The 19,025-nt window shown below is 36.3% G+C and overlaps 1 protein-coding gene across 2 annotated transcripts in view; it reads left to right on the forward strand.

Moving 5' to 3' along the window:
- REV1 (REV1, polymerase (DNA directed)) overlaps nucleotides 1-19,025 on the forward strand; it is a 74,968-nt gene that overhangs the window by 19,238 nt on the left and 36,705 nt on the right. The window contains exons 4-8 of one of the 2 annotated variants that reach the window (XM_006870744.1): nucleotides 667-819; nucleotides 3,942-4,651; nucleotides 11,157-11,264; nucleotides 13,043-13,159; nucleotides 17,640-17,745. In XM_006870744.1, coding sequence (XP_006870806.1) covers nucleotides 667-819; nucleotides 3,942-4,651; nucleotides 11,157-11,264; nucleotides 13,043-13,159; nucleotides 17,640-17,745 — 1,194 coding nt within the window. Of the gene's footprint in view, nucleotides 1-666; nucleotides 820-3,941; nucleotides 4,652-11,156; nucleotides 11,265-13,042; nucleotides 13,160-17,636; nucleotides 17,746-19,025 lie in introns of both variants that reach the window. The other variant, XM_006870743.1, reaches the window with a different exon arrangement.

Here is a 19,025-nt window from a genome sequence, read left to right on the forward strand (position 1 = left end):
GTTTCAGACTAAAGAAGTTGGTAGACTTCTTAAGTTTAATCATCACTGGCGTTAGTGGTTGGTAGGTAAATTTGAGTAATAGTTGTATTGACTGGTCTTCCTTGTAGGCACGTGGATATTATCCTAGCTGAGACAGTGCTGTACTTCAAGACAGATCTTGATATGGTGTTTTTGATAATGAATGGGATGCCATTTCTCTTCAGTTTACTGTTTCCATAATCACATGGTTATGTGATTCCATGTCCCTATTATACATGGATTTTTACAGCTCTTTCTCTTCATTTTAAGTTGTGAAGAGAAACAGCTGTAAACATCTATTAGTAAATAATCAGAACATGGACTGTATGACATACGAATCTAAGAAAATTAGAAATTGTCAAAAATGCTAATAACCACTAAAACAGAGGAGTCTGTAGAAAAAGTACTGGACTGCTAACCCAGTGGTTGATGGTTCAGACTCACTAGCTGCTACTTGGCAACCGTATATGGGTTCTCTATGAGTTGGAATTGACTCGATGGCACTTAGCAACAACAAAACAGAGGAAGAGAGATTAAGCTAGGAAAACAAATAGCTTATTGCTGATAAATACTTATTAAGAAATTTTTATTTTTCATGAAATGTGTTTAAGAATTATTTTTAAATTGTTAATTGCGTTTTCGTTTCAGCATCAAAGCTGGACGACTCCTATCCTGCATTCCGTATCAGCTATACACCAAGCATTCCACTGTGCAGAGAGGTCTCAACTTTACTTCCGTTTGCAAACCTGAAGATCCTATGCCAGGTCCAAGCAATATAGCCAAACAGCTCAACAACAGGGTGTAAGTTTGTCTAGGCTGGGAATATTACAAAGCTGGTTTTTAGCAGTGAATATGGCCCTTGCTTTGATGAAAATAGAAACAAATACAAAATCTGGCCATTAATCTGTATTAAATTTGTTGAAATGTGTATTTGATGTGTCTTACCTAAAAATAAATTATTTTTATGATGAATGTTTTCTAAATAAAAATGATATTTTCTAATCGTATTATATTCATTCCCATGTTAACCAATGCATCTTAAATTATTAGTAGTAAAATTTTTCATGTATTTTCCTAAAGGCATTTATTTCCACAGAAGTAATTTGCTATAGAATGTTTCTTATTTCAAAAGCTGAATTAACTTCTTTTGTTTTGTGTTAAGGAATATGTTAACATTTCTAGGTTATTTGTGAAAGCTTCCCCAAAATGACAATTCTAAATATGTAAATGTTTTATATCAATGGAAGTTTAGTTGATGATCTTCACATTAGGGGGTGAGTCTAGATTTTGTTCCAATGTGGCTGATTTTTAAAAGTATATTGATTGTTGCTTTAATTGTAATAATCCTGGGTAAGTTGGTTTCACAATTAAGTTGTGTGCTGCCTTAACTTGTATATCAAGTGGTTCATTATCATTTAGCCTTATTTATTAAATTGCTTGCTTTGGGAATTGGATATATTTTTTCCAAAAGACCAGGAATCTAATTAACCTGGGAGGATCCAATATCACTCCCTTTTGTAATTGTTGTTCTTACTTGTTTTTTTACTTGTATTAACTTAGAAGCTTATTCACTTTATTCACATTTACCTAAAACCTCACTTTGAAAAAAAAAAAAAATCTGTTAAGAAAGTACAATAAATAATATCAGAAAACCTTTTCACAGAATATACAGCTTCTTTTCGTCTTAGCAACACTAATAAAAATAAAAAGCAAGTATTTTCAAAGTTTTGCGATAATTTTTGCAAGATTTTTACTTTTTAGTTTTTGTTTCTTAATCTATTTTTGCTCTTATATAGTAGGTATTTACCTCACAGTGATAACATTTCCAGTATAGCTAATTTGCGAACATCTTTTGTCTAGGTTGAGAAGCTATAGTACACAAAGAATGTGTATAACACTGTTCTTGCCAGTAAATGTAATCCTGTTATGTATGTTAGTATTATACATACAAAGAATCATCATGTGTTGACCCAGAAAAATAGATTTAAGGCTTTTCTGACTTCATCTCTGTTCCTTGTGATGATTTTTGGCTCATTCAGTACATTTTACAATGTGACTTTTTGTCCCCCTGTACTCCTCCCCGCTTGGGTTTCTTTTTATCTCAAAGGCCAGGCTTTCTTTGATGTAACAAGTTCACTTTTCCTGTTTGAATTGTTTCTAGTTTCTCTTCTTTATCCCTTTCTCTGGATCATCTATGAGAATTGGATCTACTCAGAGTTGACTGTCATATTCCCTAAGATGGTCAGTCAGAACCCGAGCCACCCAGAAATGGCTGGTAATGCTTTGCAGCCTCCTTTTGGGTACTTAAGACTCGTTGGTAATGAACCAAGTTGGTATTAGGGTGAGGAACTTTTCAGACAAAATTTGGTAATACTTAGTTTTACCTGTGTTCTGGTGCTAATTAATGGGTGCCACCCCTTTGAAACTACCAGCTGTTCCGCAGGAGAAAGATGAGGCTTTTTGCTCTCGTAAAGATATACAGCCTTTGAAACCCTGTACAGGGTCGCTGTGAGTCGGAACCGACTCCGTGGCACATCACCACCACCACCACCACCACCACTTCATTGGAATCCTGGTGTGGCGCTGTGGGTTAATGTGTCAGACTGCAAAGCCGTTTGAACTACAAGGTCGGCATTGCAAGCGCACCTGCTGCTCCTCAGAAACCCTATACAGGGTCACTGTGGGTTGGAACCGACTCAACTGCACTTCACAACAACACAACAAGCCTCTTCATTAAAGTGCCCCATGGTGCATTGGTTTGTTCAACAGCTTACTGCCACATGAGAAAGACGTTGCAGTCAGCTCCTGTGGAGGTGACAGCCTTAGAACCCTCTGGGGCAGTTCTGCTCACTCTTGCTGGTCTGCTCTGGGTTGGAATCCACTCATAGGCAGTGGGTTTGGTTTTTGTTTTACCCTTTTGTTTTAGCCCGATGAACTGTTAGTATGAATTAATGCTCTGGACATTTCCAAGTAGAAGGAATTACCATTTGGTAATAAAGCTTTCTGATTTTGCTACTTAGATGATTTTTGTAAATGCAATTGGATTTTGTCTTTATTTCAGAACAGAACCAAGCAGACATCTAGAGTAACTAGGGTGTGAATTTGACATAATATTTGTCATAGGAGGCTTGCATTTATAAATTTGGCATCAGGAAACGATCCACATTTCCTGGTACCACTGTTACATCTAAGTATGTTTTTCTTAAAATGAGAAGGCATTTTCCCTTGTCAATAGGGCATGTGCCCTCATTTGTCTAGGTATAAATTTTTCTGTGCACATTGACCTGGTTCTTTTTAATTTACATATCTTAACAGTTTGTCTCCTGGAGTTAATATATTCTGTGTCAGTAGTTTTTCTTGACTAAAACTAACTGGCTTTAGTGAACTTTAATCACATTGTACTGAATCACATATTTGATTAAATAAGTTGAATACTACCTTTCATAAATTAAAACTACGAATAAGAATTCAAATAGCGTTTCTTATCCATTGTTATGGGACTTATTCATACTGTATTGATTCAGCTTTTATTTATTGACTACCTATTAAACTCCAGTCACTATAATATGAATTGAGTATTTGGAGCCTCAGATTCCAATTAATTTTTGGTGGGAAAAGCAATTGAAAAGATTATTTTGAATTTCTGTTTAATCATGAGAAAGATCCTAATGTAGTCCTTATTGAAATTGTCAAAAATAACAAAAAACTAGAAGGCTGTTAATGTTAAAGAATTTTCCTTGTTATCTTGCTACTTTGGTTTAACAAAAGGTTATTTTTTTCAGAACAAACAACATAAAGTTTGTGGTTTAATTTTTCACTTATTGGGGGAATATTAAAATGTGTATCACTAAGAAAATGTTGAACTGTAAAAATGGTTTTCGTTTGGAAGTCAGAAATTAATGAAAAACTTTTTCCTGCTTTAGAAATCACATAATTAAGAAGACTGAGACAGAAAATGAAATCAAAGTCAATGGAGTAAACAGTTGGAATGAAGAAGATACAAATAATGATTTTAGTTGTGTGGAGCTGGAGCAGATCCTTACTGGGCAGAAACAAAACGGAATTCCACATCACAGAGACAGTACTGCCATGTTGAATGGACACACTTATAGCTCGAATGGTGCCTTAAAGACACAGGATTGCTTGGTGCCCGTGGGTAACAGTGTTGCCAGCAGGCTTTCTCCAGACTGCGCTGAGGAGGAGGAGAAGGCTGAGAAGAGCAGAGCTGAATTCAGAGACTGCACTGTGCAACAGTTGCAGCACAGCAACAGAAACACAGATGCTGTGCGGAGTCCACACAGAACTAATCCCTTCTCATTATCATCTTTGCATAGTACCACTAAAATAAACGGTGCTCACCAATCCACTGTTCAGGGGCCTTCAAGCACAAAAAGCACTTCTTCAGTACCTTCTCTTAGTAAGGCAGCACCTTCAGTGCCATCCAAACCTTCAGATTGCGGTTTTATTTCAGACTTCTATTCTCATTCAAGACTGCACCACATATCAACGTGGAAGTGTGAATTGACTGAGTTTGTCAATACCCTACAAAGACAAAGTAGTGGTGTCTTTCCAGGAAGGGAAAAGTTAAAAAAAATGAAAACAGGCAGGTCTGCACTTACTGTAACTGACACAGGTAGATACTAAATCGTTTTCTTAAGAAACAATCATGCTACATCATTTTGTTCATATGCTGTCATTGGTCTTCTGGTTAATACTAAGTTCTTAAAATATAAAAGTTGCTAGGAGCATCCAGTTGATGTGCATTACAGTAAGTATAATTGTGATTATGGGAAACTTTCTTAACCTATTAATATTTTTTAAATTAGATTTTATTATGATCAGATGAAAAATTTCAGGTAATTTAAAAGTAATAACAAGGCTGGGGTTCTGAGCATTCATACCTTATGCAGACATTACCAGAGGCTGAAGTTACAAACTGTATAAAATGTAGCATGTATTAGTGCTTAAACTCTTGTGACAATTAAGTAGGCTTGTTAGTAGTTTTAATTTCTAGATGATTGCTTGCAATGACTTTTAAATAGTTAATTTTGATATGGTAACTATTGTAATTATTAGAGTGAATTTTTAGTGTTTTCTTACAGAAATAGATGAGTGAATTGTGTTTTGTTTCTAAATACTTTCCTTGTTCTCAAGCAAGACAAACAAAACCAATAATGACAATCTTTTTCTTTGCCAGTTATATATATTATCTGGTATGCAGTTTTAGTTGGTTTTTACAGTTTATTGGGGCTTTGTAAGGACAGGAGGGATCTCAGATTACTAATATTACCCTGTAATTTACAGCCGTGGAACCTGAGAGACAGAGCAGAACTCCTGGTTATGTCCTGGTTATGTCCGTGTCCTTGTTTTTGCAACATTTGGAACATTCTTACCTGCTTTTAGTAAAAAGTGTTTTTGAATACTTAAGAGTATTTTAGAATAAGGTTTATAGGTTGTTGGTTATGCCTCGGCCTTGTAACTTGCAGGTCATTTAATTTCAAAAGATTTAAAGAACTGATATGAATTATTTTCCTGGATGAGAATCAAATGAAAAATTTTCGTATTACATGAAAACATTCATACTGCTTTGAATGTATTTAAAAAAGGCATTATTTTGAATTGTTTAATGGTATGTTTAAATAATTCTTTTAAACATCAGAACTGAGATATTTAAAGCTCATTATATAAATCATTTCCCAAGGTAGCATGAGGGGGTTTCAAAAAGTTTTGTTGAAAAATATCATTATTTCTTCAATACTCGACAAACTTTTTGAAGCCTCTCATACAGAGAGTAACCAGAAATTACTCAGCTTTGGAGTTAGATGTTGTTGATGCTCTCGAGTCAGCTTTGACTCATAATGATGCCCCATGTAACAGAACAAAATGTTGCCCCATCCTGGGCCAGCCTTCTGGTTGTTGGTATGTTTGAGTCCATTGTGACTGTTCTGTCGTGTGTCTCATTGATGGCTCTGCCATCTCTGCCACAGGACAGTGGGTAAGTTAGTTCATCTCTATGTCACAGCTTCCCTCATTGCAGGGAGGGATGACCCGTAATGCTACTCTTGGAGTGTAGTGTGTTTAAGAAAGGTAAGCTGAACACAGAGCTAGGATGCTATCACAGTGGTACTTTTGGTAAAGGGGATAATTAGGAACTTTTTTGGGGAGGTGGAATCTTTTAAGCTTTTTGGAAGCCTGATGTGAGAAAACTTAAGAATTCCACCCCCACAAATGGAGTCCTGGTGTGGTGCTATAGAATGAACAGTCTGTTTGAACCACAGGTTGGCAGTTAAGACTCACCAGCCGCTCCTCTGAAACCCTATACAGCATCGTTATGAGTTGGAACCAAGTCATCGGCACTTAACACATTATGAAAAATGGGGTTGTTGTAGGTCTGTAGGATAAGTGCTGGACTGCAAACCACAAGGTCAGAAGTTTGAGCTCACTAGCTGCTCTGCAGGAGAAAGGAGGCTTTTTGCTTCACTAAGATTTACAGTCTTGGAAAGCCTATACAACATCTCTGTGAATCAGAACCAATTTGATGGCACTTAACAACAGTTGTGAGAAATAATCCCCTCAGCATTAGTATTCTTAAACCCATCAGACCTTGCTGGTATTTGAAACACTGTTGGCATAGCTTCCAGCAGCACAGTAACAAGGACGCGACTGTAGTATGACCAAGTGACAGACAAGAGTATTTTAGATATTAGCACTGTGGACAGGTTTCATCAGAGCTTCCAGAGTAAGACAGACTAGTAAGAAAGGACCTGGCAGTCTGCGTGCCCCAAAAGTTAGCCAGTGATAACCCTATGAGGAGCAGCAGAACATTGTTTGATGTAGTGTCAGGAGATGAGCCCCCATGTTGGAAGAGTTTCAGAATGCATCTAGTGAAGACCTGTCTGCTCAGAGTTGACCTTAATGACATGGTAGATGTAAAACTTTTGGGGCCTTCATTTGCTGATGTGGTATGACTCAGTAATGAATAGAAACAGCTGCAGACATCCATTAACTAGAATAGGAAATGTACATAGCGTGAGTCTTGGAAAATGAGAAGTTCTCAGAAATGAAATAGAATACTTGAAGATCAATTAATCATAGGCATTAATAAGCTGAAATGGTTTAGTGTTGGGCATTTTAAATGAAACAGTCACACAGTTTACTATGCTGGGGAATGACATTGAAAAGGACTGCCATTGCATTCATTGTCAGAACAAATATTTGAAGGTCTGTCCTGAAGTACAGCACTGTCAGTAATACGATTAATAACCTTACACCTACAAGGAAGACCAGTTGCTACTACTATTCAAACTTATACACCAAACACTGATGCCAAAGATGAAAAATTTAAAAATCTTTACCAGTTACTACATTAAAATGCAATCAAAATGCAGTGATAATTATTGGTGATTGGAATGAAAGAAGAAGAACCACTATTGGAAAATAGGACCTTAGTAATAGAAACTACGCTAGAGATTGCATGATAGAATTTTGTAAGACCAACTACTTATTCATTGGAAATACTTTTTCAACAAAAGTGACTATTATAGACCTCACTAGACTGAAATCCCAGGAGTAAATTTAACTACATCTGTGGAAAGAGGCAATGAAAAAGCTCCACATTATCTGAGCAAAGGCTAGTAGGTGATTGAGAAACAGACCATCAAGTTCAAGTTGAAGCTGAAGAAAATGAACACAAGTCTCTAAGAGCCAAAGAACGATGTTCAGTATACTGCACATGAATTTAGAGACCATTTCAAGACTAGATTTGGCTCCTTGAGCACTAAGGACTGAAGACCACACGAGTTGTGGGATGACATCCAGGACATTGCTCAAAACAGAAAGTAAAAGACAGGAAAAACAGTGATGAAATTGGATGTTACAAGGGACCTAAACTTCTTGAATGTCAAGTAGCTAAAGCCAAAGAAGGAGATGATGACATACATATATTGCTGAACAGAAAACTTCAAAGAGAGCTCAAGGAGACAAAGTACTATATTGAAAGATGCAAAAACCTGGGGTTAGAAAACCAACTGCTTAATTAACATTTCTCAAACTAAGAACTGAAGAAAAAAATTAAGCCTCAGAAAACATCAAAAGAAGATGAAACCATAGAGTCACTAACAAAAAAATTGGTTGGCCTTCAGTTCAACCATCTCAGGAGGTACGATGTAATTAAGAACCAATGGTATTGAAGCAAAGAAATCTAAGATGCACTGAAGGCATTAGTGAAAAACAGGACCCCAAGAATTGGTGAAATAGCATCCATGGTGTTTCAACAAATGAATGCAAAGCTGGAAGCAGTCACTCATCTATGCCAAGAAATTTAGAAGACAGCACAACCTGGACAACCAACTGGAAGAGATCCATATTTTTGTCCATTCCAAAGAAAATTGATCTGACAGAATGTGAAAGTTATTAGTGTCAGTATCATGCAAGTAAATTAAAAGATAATTCAAAACCAGTTGTGGAAGTCCATCAATAGGAAACTGCCAGAAACTCAAATTGGATTCAGAAGAGGTCATGGAATGAGAAAAATCACTGCTGATGTCAGGTGGATCTTGGCTGAAAGTAAAGAAAAACAGATGTTTTTCTGTTTTTTGAAGAATGAGAATTCTAGAACACTTAATGGTGCTCGTGAGGAACCTATACAAAGACCAAGATGCAGATGTTAGAACAGAACAAGGGAATATTGTGTGGTTTTAAGGTATGCATCAGGATTGTGTCTTTCCATTCTGCTTATTCTGTCTCCATGCCGAGCAGATATATGAGATTGTGGACTCTATGAAGAAGGATACAGCATCAGAATTGGAGACTCCTTAACAGCCTGCGATTGCTGATAACACAACCTTGCTTGTTAAAATTGAAGAGTACTTGAAGTACTTACTAATGACTAAGGCGACAGCCTTCATTATGGATTGCAACTCAATGTAAAGAAAGCAAAACTCACCACTGGACCAGTAAGCAATGTCATGGTGAATGTAGAAAAGATTGAAATTGTTAAAGATTTTATTTTATTTGTATCTACCATCAACGCCTAAGGAAGAAACAGTCAAGAAATAAAACAACATATTGCATTGTCGAAATCTCCTGCAAAACATCTCTTAAAAGTGTTAAAAAGCCAAGATGTCATCTTGAGGACTAAGATGCTGCTGACCCAAGCCATGAAAACTTCAATTTCCATATATGCATGTGAAAGCTGGATAGTCAATAAGAAAGATTGAAGAATTAATGCCTTTGCCTTATAGTATTGATGAAGAATATTGAATATACCTTGAACTGCCAGAAAAAGGAACAAACCTGCTGGAGGAGGTACAGCCAGAATATTCTTTAGAAGTGTGGATGGTGAGACTTTGTCTCATGTGCTTTGGACATGCTATCAGGGTGGACCAGTTCTGGAGAAGGACATCATACTTGGTAAAGTAGAAGGTCAACAAAAACAAAAAGTAAAACCCTCAACAAAACAGATTGATCAGTGACTGCAGCAGTGGGCTGGAACAAGGGAATGGTTGTGAGAATGATGCAGGATTGAACCAGGATTTCGTTCTGTTGTACAGAGTGTTGCTATGAGCCAGAACTAACTTGATGACTAACAACAAGCCCATTAGAGAAAATCCCTTTATGAGATCAGAATTTACGATGTCAGGTTCTATTTCTAGGTGTGTATCTTGGAGGACCAGGGGGAAAAGTGAAGGGTGAGATGAGTGGAGAGGAGAGCTCTGCCTTAGCTAGGTTAGGGTAAAGATAATGAATCTCTGTGGGGCTCATAGTCACTAGCAGCCACAGTCCTTAGGCTCCTTAAATGTGTACATCTTCAAAGCTATCTCACATATTGTTACTGCTATCTCACACATTGGATCCAGCTCTCTTAGTGACCCTGTATAGAATTTACAAGGAAGTGCTGTTAAGTTTGAACGGCTGACTTAGTGGTTGAAACCAACTTTGTGATCCAGTTCTTATCCTACAGCTTATACATACACATATATTAGTATTTATCAGCATTAGGAGAAAATTCCATTTATTTACAGATTGTTTCATATGTTAGTTTTGAAGTACAAAGGGACTTAATAATATTGGTGGAAGAATGGAATAGAAAGATAAGGGATTTTTCCATAAATTTTTTGAAACCCCTACCCCCATGTATCATTTTAGAACAACAGCAAGGTGATGTGAGGGCTCTTTGAAAGCAGACTGCCTAATCAAGTACAGACACTTAACTGTGTGTAAAACTTGCGTAATTATTAATTTATCCAGTGGGATGTTAAGATTACTTGCCTGGTAGTGTTGTGAGAATTCCTGATATGGCACTGTAGGTTCAGCACTGGACTGCGAACCACAAGGTCATCAGTTTAAACCCATCAGCTGCTCCTCAGAAACGCTATACAGGGTCTCTGTGAGTCAGAACTGACTCGACGGCACCTTAGCAGCATACCTGTAAAGCCCTGGTGGTGCTACTTTCGAATGCTCGCTACCAACAGACCCATACAACAACTCCTAGGGTGTTAAGATGTGACAGTCTGTCCCGGTGAAGATGGAATCTTAGGAAACCCTGTGAGGTCGTTCTCTCTGTCACATGAGCTCAACATGAGTCCCAAACTGGTTCAACAGCACCTAATGGCAACAACAAAAGTTATTACACAGCACTGGCCTGTGTTGGATCGACCAAATACTCAATAATAATAGCAATTTCTTTTTTGTTATTTTATCATGGAATGTTTATAGTAGAATATGTGGAACACTAATTATCCAAAGTTTCTTAGCTCCATGCAACAAAGTGCATAGATTGTAAACTTTCATAAAATCTATTTAGCATATAGAAATAATTTTTCAACTTTGTTGACAAATGTTTATTCAGAGACTTTATTAGGATATAGAATGGGGAGACATGTCTTCGTTTTAAATTTTGTTTTGAAGCGTAAAAGAAACTAAATTGGTTTCTCTGAATTACTTTGGAAGAATCTGAAATTTAACTTAAAAGGTGATAGAAATAATTTCCAATAGACTCTTTGGGTTTTTGTTTAGTTTTTAATAACTCCATTTCGCTTGTAAACATCCTTTAAATATAATTTTTTTAGTGTTAACTACACTTAATTTTTTAATATTAAAAATTAGTTTAGGGTTTGAATATTCTCTTTTTTTTCTAGGAAATATGTCAGTATTGAGTTCACCCAGACATCAGAGCTGTATAATGCATGTTGATATGGATTGCTTCTTTGTATCAGTGGGTATCCGAAATAGACCAGATCTCAAAGGTCTGTATTCTCATTTATGTTTTTATAAAACTGCTATATTGTTAAATATGCTAAGGGATCACAGAAATGTGTAAAAAAATACTTTCAAATGCCTGTTTCCAAATTTTCTGTACTCCATTATCAAGAACGATGCAGGGAATTTAGAAGTCTTTCTTCCTGTGGTGAATGATAGTCTTCAGAGAAGAATGCACTATCAGGTGAAGAATCTATCATCTGATTAATGTAGGCTAAGACCTACATTGGGCATTTTCATCTATATTTTTATCTGTGTTGATTACTTGGTTAATATATGGAAATTTTCAGGTAGACAGCATCACTGGGACCCAGCAAAAACAAACGCTAACTTACCAGATAACTTGATTAACCTACTTTGATGCTGGTGACCATTTCAGCCCTTTGGTTGTAGAATAATCTTATTATTGCATAGTTCTAGAATGTGAAAAGTCATTTGTGCAGTCTTTTAATGAAATTTCAAGTATTGATGAACTAGTCAGTGCTTTTAAAAAAGCATTTACTTTAGAGTATTTTCATTAGTTATCTCTGAGATGATTATTAGTGTTTTCTTGGTAGAGTCATTTCTTAGTTACTTGATTATGACACAGAGATGCTGGGTTAATATGAGAACTTGACTTTTGTCATCTTGGGTAGTTTTGAAAAGAATTTTTAGGATGTTGAGGAATTTCCTCTAGCCCACGAGTATCTTTGATAATAATAATTTTATTATTGCAAAATATAACAGGTTTGCCATTTAAATTATTTTAAAATATGTATTTCAGTGACATTGATTACATTCACCATATTGTGCAACCATTACCACTGTTTCCAGAAGGTTGTTTTCATCACCCTGCACCAAAGACTCAGTATCCCATAAGCAGTAACTCCCAATTTCCTACCTCTACCTCCAATCCCCTTAAGCTTTTCTCTCTGTGCGTTTACCGATTCTAGATACTTCATGTAAATGGGGTCATGCCCTATTTGTCCTTTTATGTCTGATTTCACTCAGCATCATGTTTTCAAGGTTCACCCATTTTGTTAGCATGTATTTAGACTTCTTTTCTCCTTGTGACAGAATGAGGCCAATGAATGACTTTTTGATGCATTGTTGATTTTTTGTGGGATTTTTTTGTCACAACAAGAGCATCTGTTAAATATGTTTGAATCATACATGGCTAGTGCATCACAAAGTTAATAGTTTTGTGTCAACTCACATAAAAGGAAATGATACATGAAAATCATTTTGATTATAGTTAAAATGTATCTGAAGAACTATAAGTCATGTTTAATCCTATGGTAAGTCAGATTAATGCCTATGTCTATAATTAGTTTCTCTTACTATAAAATTGAAAAATTAGTAATAGATATTACCCTACTTTTCTGATTCCAGGGCCAGAAATACAAAGCAGGTATATGTACTGAGTGTTTTTTCTCTCTCCAGTCCTCTAGTCTGAATATGGGCTCTGTGTTACCTGTTTTCTCCTGTGTGAAATGAAACAAAAACCACTGAGATATAAGTAGCAGTGCTGCTTTTAAGTTGAATAAATGTTTCAAAATTTTCACAGTAGGTTATTTTTTTGGCTGTTGCTGAGAGAAACGTACATGATTTTTGAGATTGGTAATCTTTAAAAGACACTGCTTTCTTTAAAGATTAGAGCCAAAATAAAACTAAAGGGGAGAAAAATTTTTAAAAGAGCCTTTGAAAACTATTCCTTTGTAAGTTGTGAATATTGTTAATATTCCAATACTTAGATTTAGAAATAATTCTATTCTTTTCCTTGCAGGAAAGCCGGTGGCTGTTACAAGTAACAGAGGCACAGGAAGGGCACCTTTACGCCCTGGTGCTAACCCCCAGTTGGAGTGGCATTATTATCAGAATAAAATCCTGAAAGGCAAAGCAGGTACAAATAATGAGCTCTCTTTGAAGTTCTAGTGCTCCTGTGGAAGACTTCTGGATTTTGCTGTTGGTATTAATGTTGCAGAAATGAAAGCAGAGTTGAAATAATTAGCTTTTTCTTTCAAAGAGTTTTAAGGAAATTGGTGAAATCTTTAAATCAAAGCAAAATCTCAGTGTAATACAAAGGAGTGGTTTGTAGTTATTTTCTCCAAATTACTGTTTTGTTGAATTAGATGGCGATATTTTCCAAGGACAGACAGTGAAGAATGGTTTACGAGGTGTGATTAGATTGCTTTGTATACACTTAGATCCATGATGAAAGTGTTGGGCATGTTTTTGTGGAAGTCTCAAAACCCAAGAGTTACTAGTTTGTTCAGTGTCTCACTGCCGGGATGGTCAAGTTTGCATTGCTAAAAGATTTGTTGAAGAGGTGGGGTAAGAAATAGTAGAACTTTAAAAACTGTTTGGAGTAAAAACCTGTTTCCTTTTTATATCTTTCGTGTAGGAAACGAGTTCGTTTTTTCTGGCTTTCACGTTTTAGAAAAATAATAAATTGTATAAATCACAGTACTGTTTAAGATTTCCCTTTCTTTGTGTGTTCTCCTTTATTACCCTGAGAAATAATTGCTTAGAAATTAAATTCTTTGACCCTGATGACAGTTTCTTCTTGGATATCTGCAAAGCTACAAGTTTTTCCAGACAAAGATTAATCAGAAACTAGTCAGAAAATACTCAGTGTAATAGAAGACATACAATTTGGTTTTCTTCCAGTTTTTACAGTTCCTTCACAAAACCTTGGGCTTGTTTTAGAAAAGGTCCCAATGACATTAAGAGAAAAGAAAACCACTGCACATCTCTGAGTAACACATACATATTTTTTATGTTACTATCCTTTCCTTCATTGTATACATATGGTAGAAATGAAATGTGGGTGCACATTTTTGCATCATGTAAACATACATTTTCCAGGTGTTGTATGGCTTTTTTGGGGTCTCTTAAACCTTTTAAGAGGTTTTTGATTTCTGGATTTATTTGTCTCATTAGTAGATCTTGGAGCAGCTGTTCTGTATGTAGAATTGTTTTTGTTGAGTTAGTTGTATACCGTAGTATATGACAATGTGGACATTGTTTTAAGTATTGTCAGTATAATTTTGTGGTAGGTTAGTTTTGTGTATGTATGTGTGTTCTGTGTGATACCGTTAGAAAGGTAAAATCTGTTTAGAAAACAAATGTGTAGTTTAAGGAAATGTCCAACTGGGTAATAGAAGTAAACACTGACTGAGTGTTGAAGGAGGAAATCACTAGCCATGTGTAGTAAAACCTTAGGAGTGGCTCTTCAGTTGTGTTGTGAGTAGAGTCTTGTGCGTATTACACACGCCCTTCTTTCAGCAGCCTCTGTCTACATGTTGACATCAGCAAGCACATGCTCCCCAGTGTGGCAGAGCTTGTTCTCTCTTGTCTTTCCTTCCATCACAGTCAGTCTGACCATAAATAATAGCTTGTTAACGGAGTACTGTCATTGGTCAGCTAATTGTCTTCACCAGGTTAGCCAGTGGATTTTCATAACATTTTAATGACCTTTTAATAATTCACATCATTCCACCCCTAAAGGTGGGTGGTAAACCAGAAGGTAAAATTATTAGAAATTTTAAATTTTCATTTGCCATTGAAAATGGTCAAAAATAGATTTTCTCTGTCTAGGAAAAGTGAATATAGTACTTTGTATTTTATACTCTTGCTTTAACTTGATCCCATTCACTTTTATGCCCTAAATCTTTTGACCCACTAGGAACTTACCAAAATATTTGCTGTATTATAAATAAATTGATTGTCCTATTATAAAATTTTGCTGCAACTAAGCTTGTGCTTAGAGCTTGCGTTTTCAGTGCCTTTGTTCTTCTTTTCTTGCTGTTTCATGATCTCTCTTTCTCTGGGTCATTAGATAAGACACTAAATTTTAAAACATTGAGAATTAGAATCTTTGGCTCCATATGCTAGCTTTAAAAAAACAAAAGAAAGAAAATTTTTTGTTGTTGTTTCTAATGTTTGAGTTGGTGTGACTGGGCAAAGTATTAGGATAAATAGCATCATCAGCCCTTTATAGAAAGTTCAGTTTCTTATTCCCCATATTCAGAAACTCTTTGTCTAATCAGTCAGACCACTGTTCCCAGGGAATCTCCATCCATGACTTCCTCGTTGAAGTTGCTTCCTGAGTAATACTCAACAGTGACACTTCTCATTGATGATCTCATTGTTTGGAATCCATTTATGCTCAAGGTTCATGGTTGGGGCCTTTTATACCCCATCCTGGATTCCCAGGATGCAGATATTTCCTATCCCTTCAACAACTTCAGTTTTCATTCTAAAGAACAACAGGTTTTTAAATCGTGTTAGTCATAGATTTATTCTCAGCGATTTCTTTTTCACAGACTTGGGTCCTGGCCTCTGATTTCTCCAACCGTTCCTCCACATTCTCCATGTGCCCGTCTAGTTTGTCAAGTTTTGATGAGCAGTTCTCTACTTTGCCCTCCAGTGAGGACAGTGTGTCCCTGCATTGCCCTGAATCTCACATGAAGCAACTCACTGCGCTCATGGAGGGATCCACGCACTCTGCTGCACTGTGGAAAAGGTCAGCCAGCCCAGTGAAGAGAAACACAATGGTGCTGCGTCTCAGGCCAGGGCATTGGGAGCACATGGACCAGAGAGACTATTCGCACCTCGAGCATGATTTTTCTCTGATTTCCAGAACAAGTATCTTAGGCTATTTAACTAGCCTTTCAAATACAGAAGTCACATAAGTCCCCAACTTGAAGGCGTAAATCCTACATAGTAACACCTTACCTTTGAGAGGCAGCTGGTTGTGACTGTTCAGGCTTCAGCACTTCTTTTGTTTTTGGTCTAGTCTCACTCTCTGTTTTGCACTGTGATTTACAATCCTGATACTCTTACATTGTTTGCAGGTTAGAATAGTGGACTATCAAAGATACGTAACGTAGCCTTTTAAAAGCCTTCAAAAGCCCTGAGTCCTCTACTCTGCATTCTGTCTTTAATTTGTAACAGGGTTGCAAACAGTGTGCTGTTTTTATATTTGAGACTAACAGGATTTTATCCGATTCGAAATGGCAATCCTTAGAATTTGATTTGCATTTATACTTTGCCTGTATGGGTGCTGGAATCCAGAAATGCGTGCATATGTGTTACATAATTGAAAGAAAGATGTTGATGATTCCTGGAGTCACACCAGGAAGAGTTGTCTTAGTCTATGAGGCTAGATATTTTGCCATGTTTTTCTGGGAGTACGTTAACTGCTGATTTCTCGTGGAACGTTAAGTCTCTGAAATAAACAGAAAAGAAATGCTGGGTTTGTTAGTTATATATTGTCACAGTGTACTCAAGATAGGTTCGTCTTAAAATTACCTGCACTGATATCTCTTGGTCCTGTTTTACTCTGGTATTTTGTTTGTAATAGTGGAAACATGGCTGAGATTGTACTTATAGAATGTGTGATATGTATTTACAGCATACTCTTTTTGTAACCTAATAATAGTATCCTAAGAGACCTATAACTGAAACTGTGTTTTAAATCTATTTCTCAATTACTAGTGATACTAAAGGTTTGGTAAAGGAAGTAAAGTGGCAGGCAGCTAGTAGGCGCTCGGAATGCTGTGTGTTTTATATTCTTGTGTAAAGCCGTACATTTGGTTAGGATATGAAGAGCTATAGGTTAGCTTATACTATTTGGAAAACAGTTGTGTTCTATAAAGCAATTGATATTCTCCCCACAATTTAACATTTTTAATTGAACATGCATTATTAAACCAAAAGTGGAATTACCTGAAAGTAATAATTTTGTGAAGCTCTTTTTCCTAATATGTGTTTAAAAGAAAACTCTTAAATTTGGGACAAAGACCTCTTTATGGTTATGTGAGGTATTAAATGGCTTTTTGATCAGATGACTTGTAGGAATGGGATGTTTGTTGAATATAATAGTTAGCTTTAAATTTTGCAGCTAGTTCTTTTAGGAAAAACAGCAAAGAGCCTTGAGAGAAATGTGTATTTCTCTTTAACTGTTTGCTGTTACAGAGATGTTTACAGTCATCTTAAGGTAATGGGGGGTGGGGGAGGGGGTCATCTTCCTCATCACGTTTTATCTTTGTCAGTTGTAAGAGATCATGTTAACAGGATATTTTACATTGATTTTTCTGTGTGTTTTGTTCTTAATCTCTAATACTAAAACAGGACACTTTACATTGCTTGTGCTAAGTGTTTACCTGACTGCTGATGAAGAGTACAATGGAAGCAAACCATGTTATAGTTCTAGAGTTGTCTTTTCTCAATTAAGGAAAGAAACCAGTTGAAGATAACGATTTGGAATTTACTAAGCATTTGTATAGGGAAGCAGTGGAAAATGGATTTCTTGAATGAAAGTTAAGAGAAATCAGTTTTTAACATATAATAATTAAATTTTATTATTTTCAAAGCAGAAATACCTGATCCATCAGTGTGGGAGACTCAGGATTCAGCACAAACAAATGGAATTGATTCTGTTTTGTCAAAGGCTGAAATTGCATCTTGTAGTTATGAAGCCAGGTATGTAGAAGTTCAGTGCATTGTGATACCTATTTAATTGAGTTAATCACTTTAATACAATCTTTAGAAGTAGATTTAAAAATCTGTCAGGCCTTTGATTTATATTTATATTTAAATATGTTAAATAATAGAAGTATTTGTAGTTTTCATCCCTGTACCTCCTCTTTTTGCCACCTTTACTAGTGGTGGTGATGGTTGTGTTTCTTTGAGTCACCTCTACATATTGTGACCCGGGAAAGGGTTTCTGAGGCTTAAATCTTATTGGGAGCAGTAAGCCTCATCTTTGTCCTTTGGAGCAACTAGTAGATTTGAACTGCAGATCTTGCGGTTAACAGCCCAAGATTGTATCCAGCTATGCTACCAGGACTAGGTAACTTTGAATAAAGAAGCTCATAGGCCATACCCACCCGCTGCGTCAAGTTGATTCTGACTCTAGCAACCCTGTAGGCCAGAACAGAACTGCACAGCACGTGACAACAACAATATAGGATTTCCAAGGCTGTCAAATTTTTACAAAGGCAGAATGCCTCATCTTTCTCCTTTGGAGTGGCTGGTGGTTTGAGCTACGGACCTTGTGGTGAACAGTCCAGTGCTTAACCCACTACACTACCAGGGCTCCTGCACAAAAGAAATTAGAGACTGTCAGTTTTGAATAATAATTTAGAACTAACTGTTACCTACTCTAGTCTTTCCTGTTTACAGCTTAAAAACAAACAAGAAAGCAACCCTGAAATAGAAACCTTCTGATTGTCAGTGTTTTTGCTGGGTACCACGAAGTTATTTAGACTCTTAACAAGTTGATGTGTCAAAGTAGAACTGCTTTATAGGGTTTCCTACGTTGTAATCTCTAGAGGGCTGCTGTTGAGTTGGAAGCAACTCTGTGGCACTTAACAACAAGCAGTCTTTACAGGAACAGGTAACCAGGTCTTTTTCCTGCAAAACTGCTGTCTACGTTCTAGCTGCCACCTTTTTGGTTAGTAGTCAAACACTAACCAAACTGTTTTGCCACTAAGTCTCCTTTTCCTGTTAACTTACAAGTAAATTAATCCATATTGGTATATCTAATAAATCTTTTTATTTAAAATTAGTTGAGAATATTGTCATCTTATTAACATCAACTTTGTGTGTGGACCTTTATCTTAAATCCTAATTGTAATTGGCTATTTTAATATAAGAAGAAATAGACATTCGTGTTCTTTATGTTTGTTTGTTTGTTTTTCCAAAAACTACTCTCTTTGAAGTAATTGATTATAATGTTGTTAAGTGCTGTTGAGTCATTT

Source organism: Chrysochloris asiatica, unplaced genomic scaffold (genome assembly GCF_000296735.1).
Source record: "Chrysochloris asiatica unplaced genomic scaffold, ChrAsi1.0 scaffold00150, whole genome shotgun sequence".
Classification (NCBI taxonomy): Eukaryota; Metazoa; Chordata; class Mammalia; order Afrosoricida; family Chrysochloridae; genus Chrysochloris; species Chrysochloris asiatica.